Raw genomic sequence first — 17,559 nt, forward strand, 5'->3', positions numbered from 1 at the left:
ACAAATTTATCATTCTAAGTTATATGTTGTGATGTATCAATCCTAGCACTGTCTTTTGGTAGCTTGTACACTGAGTATGAAAGGGAGTTGGGAGTTGTAATGATTTATTTTGTACATAAAAGTGAATTTTGTAAATAGCTGGCTGCATGTGGTCAGTGTTTAGAACTACTGTGTTGTATGTACTGTACAAACCGTGGGACAATTAACCTGCTTGCATTAGGTTGTTACTAAAACCAGCAGTCTTGTAGTGATCTGACAGTCAACAGAATCACAGAATATATCTGGTTGGAAGAGACCTGCAAGATGATCCAGACCAACCCTCAAACCAGCACTGAAGGGTCAACGGTAAAGCAGGTCCCTAAGCACCAGGTCCACACAGTACTTGAATAGCCCCAGGGATGGTGACTCCAGCACTACCCTGGGCAGACCATTCCAATATTTGAGAACCCTTCCAATGAAGAAATATTTCCTAACACCTAACCTGAACCTCCCCTGGTGCAGCTTGAAACCATTTCCTCTGGTCCTGTTGTTTGACACCAAGGAGAAGAGGCTGCCCTTTCCTGACTCCAACTTCCCTTTCAGGGAGCTGCAAAGGGCAATGAGGTCTCCCCTCAGCCTCCTCTTCTCCAGACTGGACACCCCCAGCTCCCTCAGATGCTCTTCATGGGCCAGGTGCTCCAGGCCCTCCACGAGCCTCACTGCCTTGCTCTGGACACAGCACCTCAGTATCCTTCCTATAGTGAGGGGCCCATGTCACTTAGTTCTGAGGAAAGCAGCTTGCCCCTTTCTGTGTAAGCTGCACCATCCACTGTGGATTTTGGGGCACACCTGCTCAGCCCTCTGTGCACCTTGTAACAGGGATAATCTGTTAGACACAGCACTGCTTCAGAAAGATGCTTCTTGGAGCCCCTCCTGGGGTGGTGTTCCAGTGCATCATACCAAAGAAGGAAACGCTTCATACCCCTGGTGGCTCTGGGAACAGAACTTTAAGTATACACTTTGGAGTTTTGTACTGAGCTGCACTGAGTTTGTGTTTCACCTTGTTCTATGCAAGTAATATTTTATTTTAAACTCTGTAGAGAGATCTCTTGCAGAAAATAAACTGCTGAGTTATTAATATATAGCTTAACAATACATTAGTTAAAAGAAGACCTTCATACCTTTTCTACCAAGCTTAATTTTCTATATGCTGCAGCAATGTATTTTCTTTAAATCAGAAAGGCCTTCCTTATGGGAGGGTGGCTCTCAAGGGCAAATACTACTGATGTGGTTAAAGATTTCAGTCTTTGACTGTTGACAAATCCTGGCTCCAGTGAAGTCAATGTCATTTGTTTCTTGAGGTAGGTAAGCCAGGATTTTGCTGATTCCTAGAGCTATGCATTTTGTAAAACTGTTCAGTGTCTTGCATGTGATCACTGGTAAAAAGGATTTCTCAATGTTCTGATATTTATGCAGAGAAATTGTTGGTTTCCAGTTGAAGCAGCATTCATGGTAGTGCTTGAAACAACCAAGCAAAACTGTGTGGTGCAAAGGTCAAGTAAGTGCTGAATGAACAGGAACTACAGAGAAACCAAAGTTATTTAGAATCATAGAATGGTCTGGGTTGGAAGGGACCTCCAAAGGTCATCCAGTCCAACCCCCTCTGCAGTCAGCAGGGACATCCTCCACCAAATCAGGTTGCCCAGAGCCCTGTTGAGCCTCACTCCAACAGTGTCCCTGGGCAACCTGTTCCAGCATTCCACCACCCTCATGGTGCAGAACTTGTTCCTAGCATCCAATGATTTATCCATCCTGTGTTAAAAATGGAATGTATTTACCTTTCTATCACAGCATCTGCATTTTAGCACTTGTAATTTATTGCCTTCAGTAGAATGTGCTATTTCTGTTAGAATTTTCTCAGTGAAAGAACTCTTGCTGCTAAGGACAGGGAGAAAATGTGCGTTTTTCACAGGAGAGTTTTAAATCCTGGTTCTTGTCATGTTTGTAAAGGAGTCACTATACACATGTTCTGGAGTTTTGTTGTTACTGTCTTTGTGAGTAATAAAATACACTCTTGTGTAGCAAGAGCCTCTGAGTTCATGTTTCTCACTAACCAGTTTGTTGCTCTGACTGTAGTATTTTTGTACCTAAGACACTTGAATGTATTTTTTTTTCCTTAGAGCTGTGTGAGGGAGTAAGTGCTGCAACGTTCTTATCCCTCCTGTGTAAGTGAGAAACTGAGACAGAACAATGCTGGGAATTGTTGGTGTAGACACAGAGTTGTGAAGGGGTGAGAACCTGAACCAGTTCTTTCATCCTAGCATTTAGAGCATTCTTTCTTTTTCTCCTTTGGATTACACAGACTACTGTGCTTGCTGCAACCCTCTTAAAATGCTGATACACATTTGAAATTGGTTTAGTGTTTACCCCTTTTCTTGGTAGTTCAGAAGAAGCTGTGTTTTAGTGCTAACTGCTGTAAAAAAAAACAAAAGATACAAAATAGTTTTGAAGCTAAAGCTTAAAAATAGATGCATTTTCAAAGAGCTGGGAAATACTAAGCAGTAATCAAAACATGAATTGGAGGTGAGATCCGTCAGTGGTAGATTGAGACCATAGCATTTGTGTGTTCCAGTTGTTTCTGGACCAGAAATACCTTACAGACTGTGTGAATTCCAAAGGTGACCTTTATGGGTCAAGAGATTGTGCTCTCTGCATGCTTTAACCCTGAAATACCCAAGTTATAACTGGAAAGTTAAACAGCTGATTTGATGCCCACAAAAACAACGAGGGGAAAACTGGGAACAGGAAACTGAAAATGAAAGAGATGCAGAGACAAGTCAGGGTGTGGGAGACTGCCCTGCAGTGATGGACTGTAGAGGGGACAGCAATGTGCTCTTGTGGCCAAGAAGGCCAATGGGGTCCTGGGGTGCAGTAAGAGGAGTGTGTCCAGCAGATCCAGGGAGGTTCTCCTCCCTCTCTACTCTGCCCTGGTGAGACCTCACCTGGAACATTGCTTCCAGTTCTGCGCTCCACAGTTCAAGAGGGACAAGGATCTGCTGGAGAGAATCCAATGGAGGGCTACCAGGATGCTGAAGGGACTGGAGCACTGCCTGGGGAGGAGAGGCTGAGAGCCCTGGGGCTGTTTAGTGTGGAGAGGGAGAAGACAGAGGGATCTAATCATTATCAATGTCTATGTCTGGGGGTCAGGAAGGAAGGGACAGGGACAGCCTCTGCTCACTTGTGCCCTGTGATAGGACAAGGGGCAATGGATATAAAGTACAGCACAGAAGTTCCACCTCAACATGAGGAAGAACTTCTTTACTAGAGAACAGGCTGCCCAGAGAGGTTGTGGAGTGTCCTTCTCTGGAGACTTTCCAGCCCTGTCTGGATGCGTTCCTGTGTAACCTGTGCTGGATTCTGTGGTCCTGCTCTCTCCTGTGAGCCTGGCAGGGGGGGAAAGTAGTTCACATGTTGCAAAACTACTCTGTGATAAAAATGGCTTTTTTCTTTCTAACATTTAAAAGGTGCTATTAGCTGGTAGTAAGAAAAATATCTGCCAATAGCATCTTTCAAATGTTGTTTACAACTTTAAATAATTTTACTCATTTAAACTTATTTAAAAAAAACCCCACAATTCAGGACTGAAGCACTAACAAGCTGTAGCATGACAGGATTCTCCTTGGCAGTTGTTAATTGATTTGCAGAGAACTGTAGGTGTTTTTTACAGAATATACTTAGTTTAAAGGCAGTCAAATCCAGATGACTTTCAGAAGGGAAAAACCAAACCAAAACAAACTATACTTAAATATGGAAAGGTTGAATTCCTTTAGGAAAAGTATGTTTAGCATTCTGCAAAGCACTGAAGAATGCAGTAGCTGAACAGGACAAGGAATCAGGTTTCCCTTTGAAGTTTGACCACCCCGCCTCAACCTGCAGTTTCAGAGAGCTGCACATCAAAGGAGAAAGGCTGCATCCCTCCCTTGACATTGGCCGCTTATTGCAGCAGTCTTTGAAGGTATCTCACTGCTCTCTTTGGCTGCCTTCACTGGTCAAGATCTCTGCTGGCATTAACCACTGGTATTTGCAGTAATTCAGATGGCTGGCACCGAAGGTCTCACAGGGAAAGAAATGGTATTTTCTATGCGTTACCTTTTTCTTCCACTCTTGCTTTTGTCCCTTATCATCCTATTTTATTTTATTTTATTTTTATTTTATTTTACTTTAATTTTATTTATTATTTTTATTTTGTGTTATGTTATTTTATTCTGTTTTATTATTGGACTAGTGTTTAACTGTAATTAAAACCAAAACCATTGGGTAATCTCTACCACAGCTTCATGAGCTGTCTGCTTTGGCTCTCTAGAAGCAGAGCTCAGGGTATCTTTCTGATGTACAACCATGTAATCCTCTTCTGTGTGTTTATTCTGATTTTAATTCCTATTAAAAAAGCACTTGAGATGCAAAGTATAATCAAAAGATTAAAAAAACATGCCTGGACATTTAGATCTGAACTCTTTCATTAATGCTTATTCCCTGTGTTTCAGCTTTGTTCATCAAAATAGAAGTTTGCTTTATTCCAGGTCTTGCTAAAGGAATGACAAATGTGAGATATCTTTAAGCATTACAAGGGTCTGCCTTTGTTAGGTGGCTCACAGCTGCTTTCTCCACACAAACAGGAGCTGGAGCAGTGAGTAGTTTCTGCAAGAGGAGCTGTGTGGAATGCAGCAGTTTTTGTGGAAGGGAAGTGCTAAATGGGCACTCAGTACTGCATGTAGGTGAACTGGAGGCTCACAGATCTCCAGCCTCAAGAGCATACTCTCAAGTGTGACACTATAGTCAGGGGAGAACATGAGGGGCTTTAAAGTGGAGGGGAATGCACTGATACTTTAGGACTTGGTCTTAACACACAGGGTGAAGAGAAACAGCAAGAAACTTGTAATAAGTTTCCCTGAGCTCTTACTTGGGCTTTCTTCCACAGCAGCACAGACAGTTCTTTGTCTCCTCGATCAGGCAGGCAGGCTGCAAAGAACCACTGGAGAAATTCAACAGTCTTGTCTGATCTCAGCCTCTTTTTCAACCAACTGAAAACTCACCCTAAAATAGCAGTTAATAAACAAGACCTAAATGATTGACTTCACAATTAAAAGCGCCAAAGGTAGATCAGGAAAGATCCTGAGTGTTGTGGTGCTGAGTACAGTATTGCTGAGCCTGAGCTCTCTGCTGCTTAGCTCAGGGTATGCACATGTTCCCCAAAGCAATGCAGAGGCAGGACTGACAGTGAGAATTCCCAGGTGGCACCAGCACAGGAACCATATACAGCAGAAAGACTTAAAAGCAGATGAGAGGTCCAGGTCTTGGCACTTGCCTCACTAGACCTCTTTTGGCTCAGGATCCTCAGCCTAGAACCTTCTGTAGTATTTTGCCACCTCTGCCTGGTTTTCCTGGTAGTGAAAAGCTACAAGAAATACAGTTCCCATCTGAGAAGAATCTGTTTGTGAGTGGTTAAAGCTTCTCCTCATTGTGCAAAGAGACTCTTCTGCCAGATCTTGGTCATTTCCACCGGATTTGGAATATTGGTCTGGTCTTTCAATCCCAGGCTCTGAATTAGCCATGGGCAATGGGGTTCCCATGATAAAAAGCTCCTAATCTTTCCTACTGCAATTGTTTCACTTTGAGAAGACCAAGGCATTAATAGCAATTATTTACTGGTGAATTCAAAGCAGTGCTCTAACAAATGGCATCTATAGGCTGGAAGAATTTGCAGTCTGGAGAAGAGAAAGCTCCAAGGAGACCTTATTGTAGCCTTCCAGTATCTGAAGGGGGCTGGAAGAAAGCTGGGGAGGGACTTTTTAGGGTGTCAGGTAGTGATAGGACTAGAGGGAATGGAACAAAACTAGAAATGGATAGATTCAGATTGGATGTTAGGAAGAAGTCTCAGTGTCTCCCCCTGAGGGTGGTGAGACACTGGAACAGGTTGCCCATGAGGTGGTGGAAGCCTCATGCCTGGAGGTTTTTAAGGCCAGGCTGGATGTGACTCTGGGCAACCTGATCTAGTGTGAGGTGTCTGTGCCCGTGGCAGGGGGGTTGGACCTAGATGATCCTTGAGGTCCCTTTCAACCCTAACAATTCTATGGTTCTAAAGGTGGAGAGAGCCAGCAGTCCAGTGGGCAACCTCTTGAACTGAAACGTTTTATAGCTGAGATGAGTAAAAGCACACCTGGATACGAGCACATCTTCCTCTCCACGTTTGGCAGAAGCTATGTGAGAGAGCTCAAGCTGCATCAGAGACACCACTCATGAGACCAGCCTGGTGGTGTGAGCATCTGCTACACATGAGGCACTGATGGCACCGCGGTGACCTTGCATGAGCCTGCCCGGGTGGTGCAGCAGCAGTCTCATGATATGGAAGATTTCAGTGGCATTTAAATGGTGGAGGTAAGCAACTCATAATCTTTGCTGATGTTTGTAAAGCTACATATAAAAGATAAATCCTATATCATATGGCAGTAAGGATAAGATGAAGGAATTGATAGTTGACATATTACAGACCCTGGTTTGAAGATGGCTAGGCAAGTTCATGAAAGCAGCTCCTTTTGTCAGGGGAGTATTTAAGGCAAAGGAGATCAGTAGTTTTGATTCTCAAGTATCTCACTAGCACCCAACAACAGTTGCTGCTCTCAGAAGCATTTAAATATTTAAATATATCACAGAGCATAAGCCTAGCAGATGGCAAAGCTTTCCTGGAATGAAGCAGGCTAAGGAGGATGTTGATGTTCCTGTTTTCCAGATGGTAATACACATTGCAAGTCAAATGAGCACTGCAAACTGCACAGTCCACTTAGCAGAGCTCAAAGCAGATGTCCCACCATTATTTGCTAGGGCCTTTTATAGTGTTCCTCAGCTCACTTCCCCTGGCAAAACCAACCACGTGGCCTTTCAAAGCTTCTACCCCAGACCCAAACTCCAATGGTGAGCAACCCCAGGTGCTGAAATGCATATGAGGGGACATGCAGGTTTTGTTAACCACAATACAGAGTAATTGTGTTAGGAAGGTGCACAGTGCTGTGGTGCTGTGTGCTTCAGCTGCTGCACCTTGCCTGAAAAAATGGGAGCTGGACTCCGATGATCTCTTGAGGTCCCTTCCAACCTCTAATGTACTGTGAAATGGGCTCTGTAATACAGGAGCCTGGCAGTCTGAGCAGGAATGTGCCTTAATAACAGCTCACTTTGATGCTGGGGATCCCCAGCCTCTTGGTGATGATGCTTGTGCCAACCTGCATGTTACAGACAACTCAGACATTGCTGTCTTCATTGGCACCAATCCTGACCAGAGGCAGGACTGTTTGCAGGCAGTGGCACACAGCTGCACAGCGAAGCGTGTGCGTGTTTGTGGATGTTCACTGAGGCTGTCACAGAAGCAATTGCTATAATTAAGGATTTACATAATTCCGTAAATCTTCCCACTATTATGGGATTCGTGATTAATTGCCAGCCACGTTATGAAGCTGGCTGGGGTGCAGTGCTCCAGTCCACAAAGCAGGAGCCCCCACCTGGCTGGTGTTGTCAGGACAGCAGGTGCTGGGCTTGATGATAGCACCTGTGGTGCAGATCTCATGTCACTGCTTTGTTCAGGCAGTATGGACATGGAAAGGGAGGAAAGACAGAAGTGCCTTAAAGTGTAGAGGTAACTGCAGTCAGAGGCAGTTACCTGTACAACAGGAAGAGGTTTAGGTTAAACAAAAATGGGGTTCTGTGCCGTCTAGCATGAATGGCTCAGCAGTTTGGAACATAAATCCCTGTGGGAGAAATGTGTGGGTTTGTTGTATTGGAGCTTATCTCCTCCTTATGGAAACTCCACCTCTTCAAGTGTCTAGAAGGTCAAGAGGATGGGGCAGGGCTCTTTTCAGTGGTGCCCAGTGAGAGGAAAGGGGCAACGGATACAAGCTGGAACACAGGAGGTTTCGCTTGAACGTAAGGAAAAACTTCCTTACTTTTAGGGTGCCGTAGCCCTGGCACAGGCTGTCCAAGAGAGGTTGTGGAGTCTCGTTCTCTGGAGTCATTCAAAACATGAACAAGGCAAACCTGCCTTAGCAAGGGGCGTGGACTAGATGGTCTACAGCGGTCCCTTCCAACCCCTACCATTCTGTGAGTCTGTGCAGTCCCACGCAGACTGCAGCATGAAGAAGTTATCTTTCAAATACTTGTTATTTTTATTCGTAATGCCTGCAGCCGTACAGCATTCTTTATTTTCTAGTGCTGTCATTTCTAGTGTGGTGAAAAGTAAAACATTTGTTTTAAAGGATAGCAAAATGAGATGGGATATGCTGGTGTGCTGAGGTCTTTTCTCCTCTTACTAAACCGACAATGTGCAATCGGACAATACTGTTTTTCGACAGAGGTCCAAATGCCGATGCTGTTCGAAGAGTTTCATGTCCTTTCCTTGTGCTTCTGTTCAAACAAAATCAGTGGTTTAAACCCATTTGCTACTTTAATCACTATTTCCACTCACGGTGCGTCAGGCTCCGGCTGTGGCTCTGGTGATCTCCTGGCAGAAGGGCTCCTGCATCAGAGAGGTGCCCGCACAGCAGCTCTGAGCAGACCCGAAGAGGATTGTGTGGCTCTCCGAGGTGGGCGTCCGCCGCCTCTGCAGCCCTGCTGCCGCTAGCCACGGCGCGTCCGGGGCTGCCGGCACCGCCCGGGTACAGCTTCGCGGGGCCCGGCCCGAGGGGGCGGGAGCCCCCCGGCCCCCGTGCCAATGGCTGTGGGGGGACGGCTCTGCCTGGACGTTCCCGCTCGGTTACGGGATGGAAATTCCCGGCCTCTCCGGGGAGGGAGCTTAGGCTATGCTCTGAAAGGCTCATTTATCCCCGCGCTGCCGCCCACACCGGCGGACCCGGGCCCCTTCGCAGCAGCCTCCCCTCCGCTCTCACCATGCTCCGCGCCCCGGCCGCCGCCGTGGCCCCGTTGCTGCTGCTGCTGGCGCTGCTGCTGGCGGCCCCGCTGGCCGGCCGCTCGGACAGCCCCAAGGGGAAGCAGAAGGCGCTTCGGCAGCGGGAGGTGCTGGACATGGTGAGGGGGAGCGGCGGGGGGCGGGCGAGGGTGGGAGCGACAGGACGGCCGGAGGACGGCGCGGCGGCCGCTTTACTGCAAAGCTTGGACAAAAGCGGAAAACCGGCGGGGTTTGGGAAACCGGGCGGCAGCGGCGGGCCCTCGGGACTCCTTCCTCATGCTGCTCCCCGGCTGTGCTGAATCGGGAAAGTGCTGAGAGGGTGGGACGGGTGCTGGCTGGAACCCTGCGGGGGCGGGAGGGGAGTCGGGGAGGGGGGTTGGCGGCTGGGTGCGTGTCTCCGTGGTGCTCTCGCTCGGCTCGGAGCCTGGGGGTCCTGCCGTTAAAGCCGGCGCGGTCTCCTGCTGCTCCCGCACCCCGGGCCGGCGAGGAGGCATCGCGACGGGAAGCCCTGCGTCCAGCCAGGCTTTGCCTGCGACCCGGGCGGCGCTGGAATCTCTCAGCTCCAGCAGAATGGGCAGTGAGACCCGCTTAGTACCTAGCAGGATGGTGGATAAATCACAAATCACAGAACGAGTCATGCGAGAGCTGGGCTTCAGGTGCTGCGAGGGCCGTGTCTGTTCCTTGGATTTCCATCAGTGCAAATCCCCTTTGGCTCCTGGGTTGCGTACCGCTGTTTGCAGTTCCATTGCAACTGGAAACGTGAATGCATTGGGACTATCCCGTCTCAGGGATAGGAGAAAGGAAGGAGATTTTCCAGTCACTGGAATGTAGAAAGCAGATGTGAAGCTCGTTCTGTGAGCTGCTGGACCGTTGTTCATCTCCTATAGAAGATCAGTGGCATGGGCATTTCTCCCATGATCTTCAGAGAGATTCCCCCCAAGTGATGTGCTGGAAGTGCCATTGGTAGCAAAGACCCTTCCCTTCCACACTACCTTTTTGTTTGCATTGTGGAAATCGAATTGCATCGAAAGAAAGGTGTCTGCACATGTGGAGGAGCTTACAGTTTCTGTGGGAGTGGTGTTTTGGGGTCCTCTATTTCTCTTGCATTACTCCATGCTGTTGGGTGCAGCAAAGTGCAGGCAAATGGATGACTTCCGAGTCCGGCACAGCCTTCGAGGGCAGAATGAAAGCATATCCCAGGGGAGATCCTGCCTTTAGCAGATGTTTTAAAATATTTCATTTCCAGTTTAAGAGAGGATGACAGACTTGACTGGCAAGGAGAGATGAATTTAGTTGGAGTGGAGCTTGAATCCCATAAACTTTTTGGGTTGTGCAGTGGCTAAGCTGCACTCCCTTTAGGGCTGGTGGGGGCAGCTCCTCTTTCCGGGTAGCCCAGAGGGACAGGGAGGTGGCAGGTCTGAGCCTCAGCCAGCCGCAGTTCTCGCTGATTTCCACGTCCTCAGGATTTCTGTGGTAACAGCACTGTTTCTGTGGTGAGCCAGGCAGTGTTACAAATCCGGTCCAACTGGGAAAGAGCAGCAGAAGCAGATAACCAGTGCTGTGTGAAACGGAGATGTCTTTGCATCGTTCTTGCAGTCCCGAGGTCGGTGTGTGCCTTGCCAAGAGGCTTTGTCTCCGTAGCCATCTTGATTACAATATCCCAGTTTCCGCGGCTGTTTGCCAACATTGTTTTCCTTGGTGAAGGTAGTAAGGGAGTGCCAGCATCCACTAGTCCAAGTCTCATCTCTTTTCTTGCTAGACCTCTTCATATAGTCACCAGTTTTATCTATGCAGTGCCTCCATCTGAGCTTGTGATGCCCATTCTGGATTTTGCACCAAACCACAAAGGACCAACCCCAGAAGAAGGAAGTTCACCAGTCTGACCAAGGAGAGAGAGCAGGGGCAGCAATTTCCAGCTCCTGTGGTGCAGATAGTGGCATGGCTTGCAGAGGGGCAATGGTTGAGAGAAATGGGTGTGAGAAAGGGGAAGAGCAGAATATAGTCACCTGTGAAGAGCTGCAGTGAAGATTGGAGGAAGCTGTCAGTCACCAGATGGAAGAGCATTTAAAGTGAAAGCTGTGCCATCACCAGCCCCTGCAGGTTCCTGCTCAATGTTTCTCTGCCTGCTCCACCAGCTGCATACATGGGTGCTCGTCCTGGCATCCAGCACACATACCACTGTGGGCAGGAGCTCTGGGCTGCCCAAGTCTCATATGGTGTGAAGGCAGAGTATGTTCACATGCAGTTTGGGAGAGCACTGTTTGACCTTGCCCAAGATTGTGATGTTAGGGAGGACGTTGCTGTGCCATCCTCCCATCTGTGCCTTCCCACTGCTACCAAAGGGGTCCCCAGTTCAGCAGTGCAGCTTACCACATTCATATCAACACCAATATGCTGTGTGAGGTCTGGAGTCTGACTTCTGTGCCTTGACTGTTGCAATGTGATTCTGTCCCAGAAGACTGCCGTTGACCTTGGCTCTCTATCAAATGCAGAAGCTTCTCTATTATTAATTATTACTTTGTTACTTTTATTTTTTTTAATGAAAGTTCATTAGCTGAGACAGTTATACAACTATTAACATGTAGCTGAGGTTTTCCAACAGGTTTTAATCCTTGGACCAGGGCAATTTTTAGTTCTAGGATTTATGCCTCTTTTTGTAAAATAATTGGCTTCTTAATTTACAGCAAATCCTGCTGGCACTGCTTATCTTTTTAATGTTATTTTTCTTTCCCATTTCCTCTGTGGAGCCATTTTCTGGGTGATTTAGCCCCTTAGCTTGTGTCTCCACAGGGATTTTGTGTTGTGTTTAACTTAGCCTCCTCGCCAGCAGACATAAGCAGCAAGGTCTGTTGTGTGTTTCAGTACAATGGCGTGTGCTTGCAAGGCCCCAGTGGTGTTCCTGGACGGGATGGAAACCCAGGAGCCAACGGGATCCCTGGGACGCCTGGGATCCCAGGACGGGACGGGCTGAAGGGAGAGAAGGGCGAGTGCATGCGCGAGAGCATCGAGGAGGCCTGGACACCCAACTTCAAGCAGTGTTCATGGAGTGCACTTAACTATGGCATTGATCTTGGGAAAATAGCGGTGAGTTAGCTCTGCCTGGGGGGCTGCACTTCACCAGCCACAGCGGCTCTAGGCCTGCCCTCCTGAGCTGGGCAGCACCATTCTACAGACTTTTGTGTTGAAGCCTTCTCCTACACGTAAGGGTGAAGCCAAAGGTTTAGTTGCTGTGGATTCGTCCCAGCTGTGTTTCCCAGCTGTGTGCCCCTTTCCTTTCTGCAGTAGTGTTTCAAAAGAATGATGTGGCTGGGTCTAAGAGTAGCTTTAGAAGATCTGAGCTGTACCTGTAAGGCTGCAAAGCACACTACCAAAAATGTCCTCTTCCCCTTCCCCTTCCCCTTCCCCTTCCCCTTCCCCTTCCCCTTCCCCTTCCCCTTCCCCTTCCCCTTCCCCTTCCCCTTCCCCTTCCCCTTCCCCTTCCCCTTCCCCTTCCCCTTCCCCTTCCCCTTCCCCTTTTTTTTTCCCAGAGGGCAGGACCTAAAGAGTTTATCCCAAACACACTGAAAGAAACACCAATTGCTTGCTACCATGTATTTAGGACCCTGGAAAGCAAGCAGGTTGAAAGGCAGAGGTTGCTACCAAAGCCTTTTTCCCCCCTCTCAGGAATGCACCTTCACCAAGATGCGCTCCAGCAGCGCTCTCCGTGTTCTCTTCAGCGGATCGCTGCGGCTCAAGTGCAGGAGTGCCTGCTGCCAGCGCTGGTACTTCACTTTCAATGGAGCAGAGTGTGCTGGGCCACTGCCCATTGAAGCCATCATCTATTTAGATCAAGGAAGCCCAGAGCTGAATTCTACTATCAACATACACCGAACGTCTTCAGGTATGTGTGCCAAGAGAGGGAGCAGAAGACTATGGCAAATCCAGTTAGCAGATGTAGAGTACACACTGCCTTAGGAAGGCAAAAGGTTGAGGGAAGAGGTTAAAGAGTGGCCAGCTGACACTTGTTGCCCTCACTCTGCTGTCCCACAGTTGACTATGAATAGTAGCAGTATTAGAATTATGAAGAGGTACTTTATGACTGTGGAATCTTTCCTGGTACTTATGTCCTGCAGTTTAGAAATGGAGGTTTCTCGCCAGTCAGTTCTACTGATCTACTCTCAGCCTTTCTGCCCTCCTATGGAGACAGGCTGAGAGAGTTGGGGTTGTTCAGTCTGGAGGGGAGAAGACGCTGGGTGGACCTTAGAGTTGCCTTCCAATACCTGAAGGTGTATTGGGAAGGCTGCAGAGGGACTTTTCATGAGGGTGTCTAGAGACAGAACAAGGGGGAATAGTTCTAAGCTGAGGGAGAGTAGGTTTAGACTGGATCTTAGGAAGTTCTTCAGTACAAGGGTGGTGGGATACTGGAATAAGCTGCCTGGGGAGGCTGTGGCTGCCTCCTTCCTGAGGGTGTTGAAGGCCAGGTTGGATGAGTCCTTGAGCAGCTGAGTCTAGTTGAGAGGTGTTCCTGCCCATGGTGGGGAGGTTGGAGTAGATGATCTCTGAGGTCCCTTCCAGCCTGAGCCATTCTAGGATTCTATGATTTATCTCAGTACTATTTGATGTCTGCATGAAATCTAATGTCTAGAGCTATGACAGTTCTTTCTCACCAAGGGGTAGGACCCACTTGTCTTGATGAACCCACCTCCAACTAGTGGTGCTAGTAGATAAAAAAGGGCAACAGAAGCAGAACTTTATAGAGAAGCAGTGAATTAGGAGTGGAAAACGTTACAAGTTGGCAATCACCTTTGCAGGGCTTAGCTGTGGAAGCCAGGTGTATGGCTGTGCCTCTGTTCCTGCCCCCCATCACTGTTTAAAGATGGCTGGATGGGGTTGAAGGCATATCCTAGCTACCAGTTGGTAAATTTGGACATGGAAGAAACCAGATATAGCTCCTATCTAGCCATCTTGTGGAGTCTGATGTGCCTCAGGTACTGCAGCAGATGTTGAGAAGCAGGATGGATAAAGACTGACTCTGAGGTGTTGCCACATCTCGGAGTAATAGCTTTAACTGAATAGCATGAGCTTGCTGTGAAACACAAAGTGACCCCATTCTTGTCTTTAACCAGTGGAAGGTCTGTGTGAAGGCATCAGTGCTGGCTTGGTGGACATTGCCATCTGGGTTGGGACTTGCTCTGATTATCCAAGGGGAGATGCTTCTACTGGATGGAATTCAGTCTCCCGAATCATCATTGAAGAATTGCCAAAATAACTTTCCCTCCCTTTATATATATATATATATATATATTATTTTTTGTGTACACTTTTCTTCAGAATTTATTTCTGTAGAGTTGGATGCAAGCATTTGACTGAAAGGCACCAATCTCTTGAATCTGTAGTCTTTGCCTGTAGTCTTTCTTTTTTTTTTTTGCACAATGCAGAGGCTTTTCTATAATCATCATTTTAGAATATAAATATCAAACCCGAGTTTATTAGCTTTTTTAATTGTCTTACATATGAAAATATACCTCCATTTAAAGAATAACTGTAACTTTTTGTATCAAATAAATAAGACCTTTTACACAAAAAAAAGAAAAAAAAATCCAGGCTATTTTATTGACCTTCAAATTGTTTGAAGGTATTTCACATGGGGTTATGATACATGATGGACTATTTTATAAGACTTCATAGAAAGTGCTACAAAAGTAAACTCAAGTCTTGGTTTCAGCCTTTGGAAACTATATGTAGCTTCTGCTCCTGTAAACCTGACTGCAGAATAAGATGCTCTGCTGTTACAGTCTCGAGTCACTTAGCAAACTCCTGGTGATCTGGGGAAGAACAATCCCATGGAACAGTACAGGTTGGGGACTGACCTCTGGGAGAACAGCATAAGGGAAAGGGACCTGGCAGTCCTGGTGGAGCCAGCAATGTGTCCTTGTGGCCAAGAAGGGCTCTGGCATCCTGGGGTGTATCTGCAGGGGTGTGGCTAGTAGGTCAAGAGAGGTTCTCCTCTCCCTCTACTGTGCCATGGTGAGGCCACACCTGGAACATTGTGTCCAGTTCTGGGCACCTCAGTTCAAGAAGGACTTCAGGGAACTGCTTGACAGAGTCCAGCACGGAGCCACAAAGATGCTGAAGGCAGTGGAACATCTCCCTGGGAGGCCAGGCTGAGGGAGCTGGGACTGAGGGAGCTTGGAGCAGAGGAGCCTGAGGGCTGCCCTCACTGCTGGGGATAAAGATGTGTAGGGCAGTGTCAGGAGGACAGAGCCAGGCTCTGCTCAGGGATGTCTAATGACAGGACAAGGGGCAAGGGGTGCAAGATGGAGCAGAGGAGGTGCCATGGGAACAAGGGAAAACTTTGTCACTGTGAGGGTGCTGGAGCCCTGTAGCAGGCTGCCCAGAGAGGTTGTGGAGTCTCCTTCTCTGGAGACATTCAAAACCTGCCTGGGTGTGTTCCTGTGTGACCTGTTTTAGGTGACCCTGCCCTGGCAGGGGCGTTGGACTGGCTAGGCTTTTAAGATCCCTTCCAACCCATAACATTCTGTGATTCTGAGACTTAACTGTGACCTAGGTGATGTGGTAGGACTTATATACCTCATCCTGAATAACTAAGTAGAAATAGACTATGCAAGGTCTCTTTCCCTCTTTCATTTCTTTAATGACTAGATTTCTCCATTACTAGCATGCAGATAATAATTTCTCAATTACAAATCTTAATTTCATTGCTCCAAAAAAATAATTCTGGATTTAGCCTTTCAGGTATGTAACAATTGCTTTGGTGTTAATTACAGGCTAGATATATTAAATAGTTTGGAAGATATAGAAATAAGACAGGTGAAAATGCCTTGGCATCTTCCAGACTGGACAAGTGCCATCACTGGTCATGCCAGCACAGCCTGCTTCAGTTTTGTTAAGTGTTTTCTTCCAAATGCAATTAAAAGAAGTCCAGATTCTGAAGGGATCACAAAATCAAACTGAAATGAATGAAATAAAAAGCCCAGCAGAAAAAAGCATGTACATCATGCATAAATCTACACTCTTCCCTGGAGTCAAAAGGAACAAAATCCCAACATTAAATCTGAGATAAGGAATTTATTTCACCTATTTATGATTAAATCTCAGTTGTTTTTTTTTTTTTTTCCCTCCCCTGAAGAAGTTGTAAGATTTTTCCCCCAGACATCTCTCACCTTGGTAGCTCTTGTTAAGGCTGCTAGGGGAATGGAGCACACCTGCAGCTAGGAGAGCATTCAGGCTTTCCCAGCTGCATGTCTGAAACAGCTTGTGTGTGATACTGCTGCAAGCCAGGAAGTTACACAGTTAGTATTTTGTCTCTGAAGAACTCTACTGTTTTTGTTGGCATGGAGGATAGGTTTGAAGGTATCTGAACACAAACAAGTCACTGTGAGCTAAGCTATGGTGTGAATGTACAGAATGCCAGTTAACATACAGTAACTGATTGTGTACATACATGCTTGGAGCCTGTCTTTGCATTTATCCTGGAGCACAACTAAACTCTTCTGGGCTCATAGCAGACCAGTCCAGGGTAGTAAGTGCACAACTTTTAATATTTCCTTTGAATTTATTCATACATCTTCAAAATAGTTTTTGGACCCTGGGTAGGAGAGTTAACTTTGTGTTCCATTAAACTCATTCTGGGTACTGAAAAGCACAGAAAAGCAAGTGAACACCCTGCAAAGGCACAAGTCAGTAGCTGTTAGGGATCTGTACAGGAATTTGCATGGTAAACTTCCAGTAAATTTGCTCTTCAGCTAAGCACACATGGAAACTTTCATCATAAACCCCAAAGCTAGCCATAATGGTTGCATGGCATTTTCAGATGAGATTATCAACTCTATCAGTAAAGGGGATAGGATCCTGGAAAGTATACACAAAATGTGGTATGTGGCAATGGTATCAACTGAAACATGCAAGTGAACTACTGAATTAAGATCCAAAATATGGAGCAGTTTCTGTAGCCTTTCAGATTTTAACTTAAAATTGAAACCAAATCCCTCTTCTATTGATTTTTTTTTTGGGGGGGGCGGGGGGGGGAAGCCTTATTTCTGCTTTAGGTTAGTCTTCTGTTAAACAGAAAACTTCTCTAGGTGATTGTTCTGGTGTTTTTCTGGATAGTATTCTCTGCTCCTTATGAAGCTGATTATTTCCCCCTACCTGCTGAATAGTCTTTGCAAATTTATTTCCTCCTTAGTTAAGAGATACTTCTGAATACCTTCTGATTACCAGCAGAAGGCAGATGTTATGGCTAATAAGGTATTTTCTTAAAGAGCTTAAAAAAAACCCCAACAAACCCAGATCTCCTTACCAGCAAACACTGCCATGCAACCAAACATCACTATTATACAAATGTATTGAGATGAACTGTAATTTAGTTTATCAAAGTTAGCAATCAGTGTTTTATTACAGTCCTTTCCTTAGACCAAATCAGAAGATATTAATGGATTCTTTTTTTGTTTTGTTTTGAAGCAAGTTCTATGCACAATATTTTTTAGACTACTTTCAGAGTTGGGGTTTTTTGTCTTTGCTGTATGTTTGTTTGTTTTTTTACCCAGGGAATCTTGTTGAAAATAAGCATGGTCATATTTATCATTACAGTGATTTGAAAACTCCATCACTATGGATTACTAGAAAAAAAC

General features: G+C 46.4%; 1 protein-coding gene across 1 annotated transcript; it reads left to right on the forward strand.

Moving 5' to 3' along the window:
- The first annotated feature begins 8,910 nt into the window (after positions 1-8,910).
- On the forward strand, positions 8,911-14,177 carry CTHRC1 (collagen triple helix repeat containing 1). The gene is made up of 4 exons (XM_054385592.1): positions 8,911-9,048; positions 11,792-12,013; positions 12,593-12,809; positions 14,035-14,177. Exons 1-4 carry the CDS (start codon positions 8,911-8,913, stop codon positions 14,175-14,177), a joined length of 720 nt encoding a protein of 239 aa, XP_054241567.1.
- Positions 14,178-17,559: the final 3,382 nt, after the last annotated feature.

The sequence above is a fragment of the Indicator indicator genome, chromosome 12, assembly GCF_027791375.1.
Source record: "Indicator indicator isolate 239-I01 chromosome 12, UM_Iind_1.1, whole genome shotgun sequence".
In the NCBI taxonomy this organism is placed as follows: Eukaryota; Metazoa; Chordata; class Aves; order Piciformes; family Indicatoridae; genus Indicator; species Indicator indicator.

Bases quoted from the DNA above. Each gene is read 5' to 3' on its own strand.
- CTHRC1 (XM_054385592.1), top strand. From the start codon at position 8,911: ATGCTCCGCGCCCCGGCCGCCGCCGTGGCCCCGTTGCTGCTGCTGCTG. The intron at 12,014-12,592 runs GTGAGTTAGCTC...CCCCCCTCTCAG, and splicing joins TTGATCTTGGGAAAATAGCG to GAATGCACCTTCACCAAGAT. The intron at 12,810-14,034 runs GTATGTGTGCCA...GTCTTTAACCAG, and splicing joins CATACACCGAACGTCTTCAG to TGGAAGGTCTGTGTGAAGGC.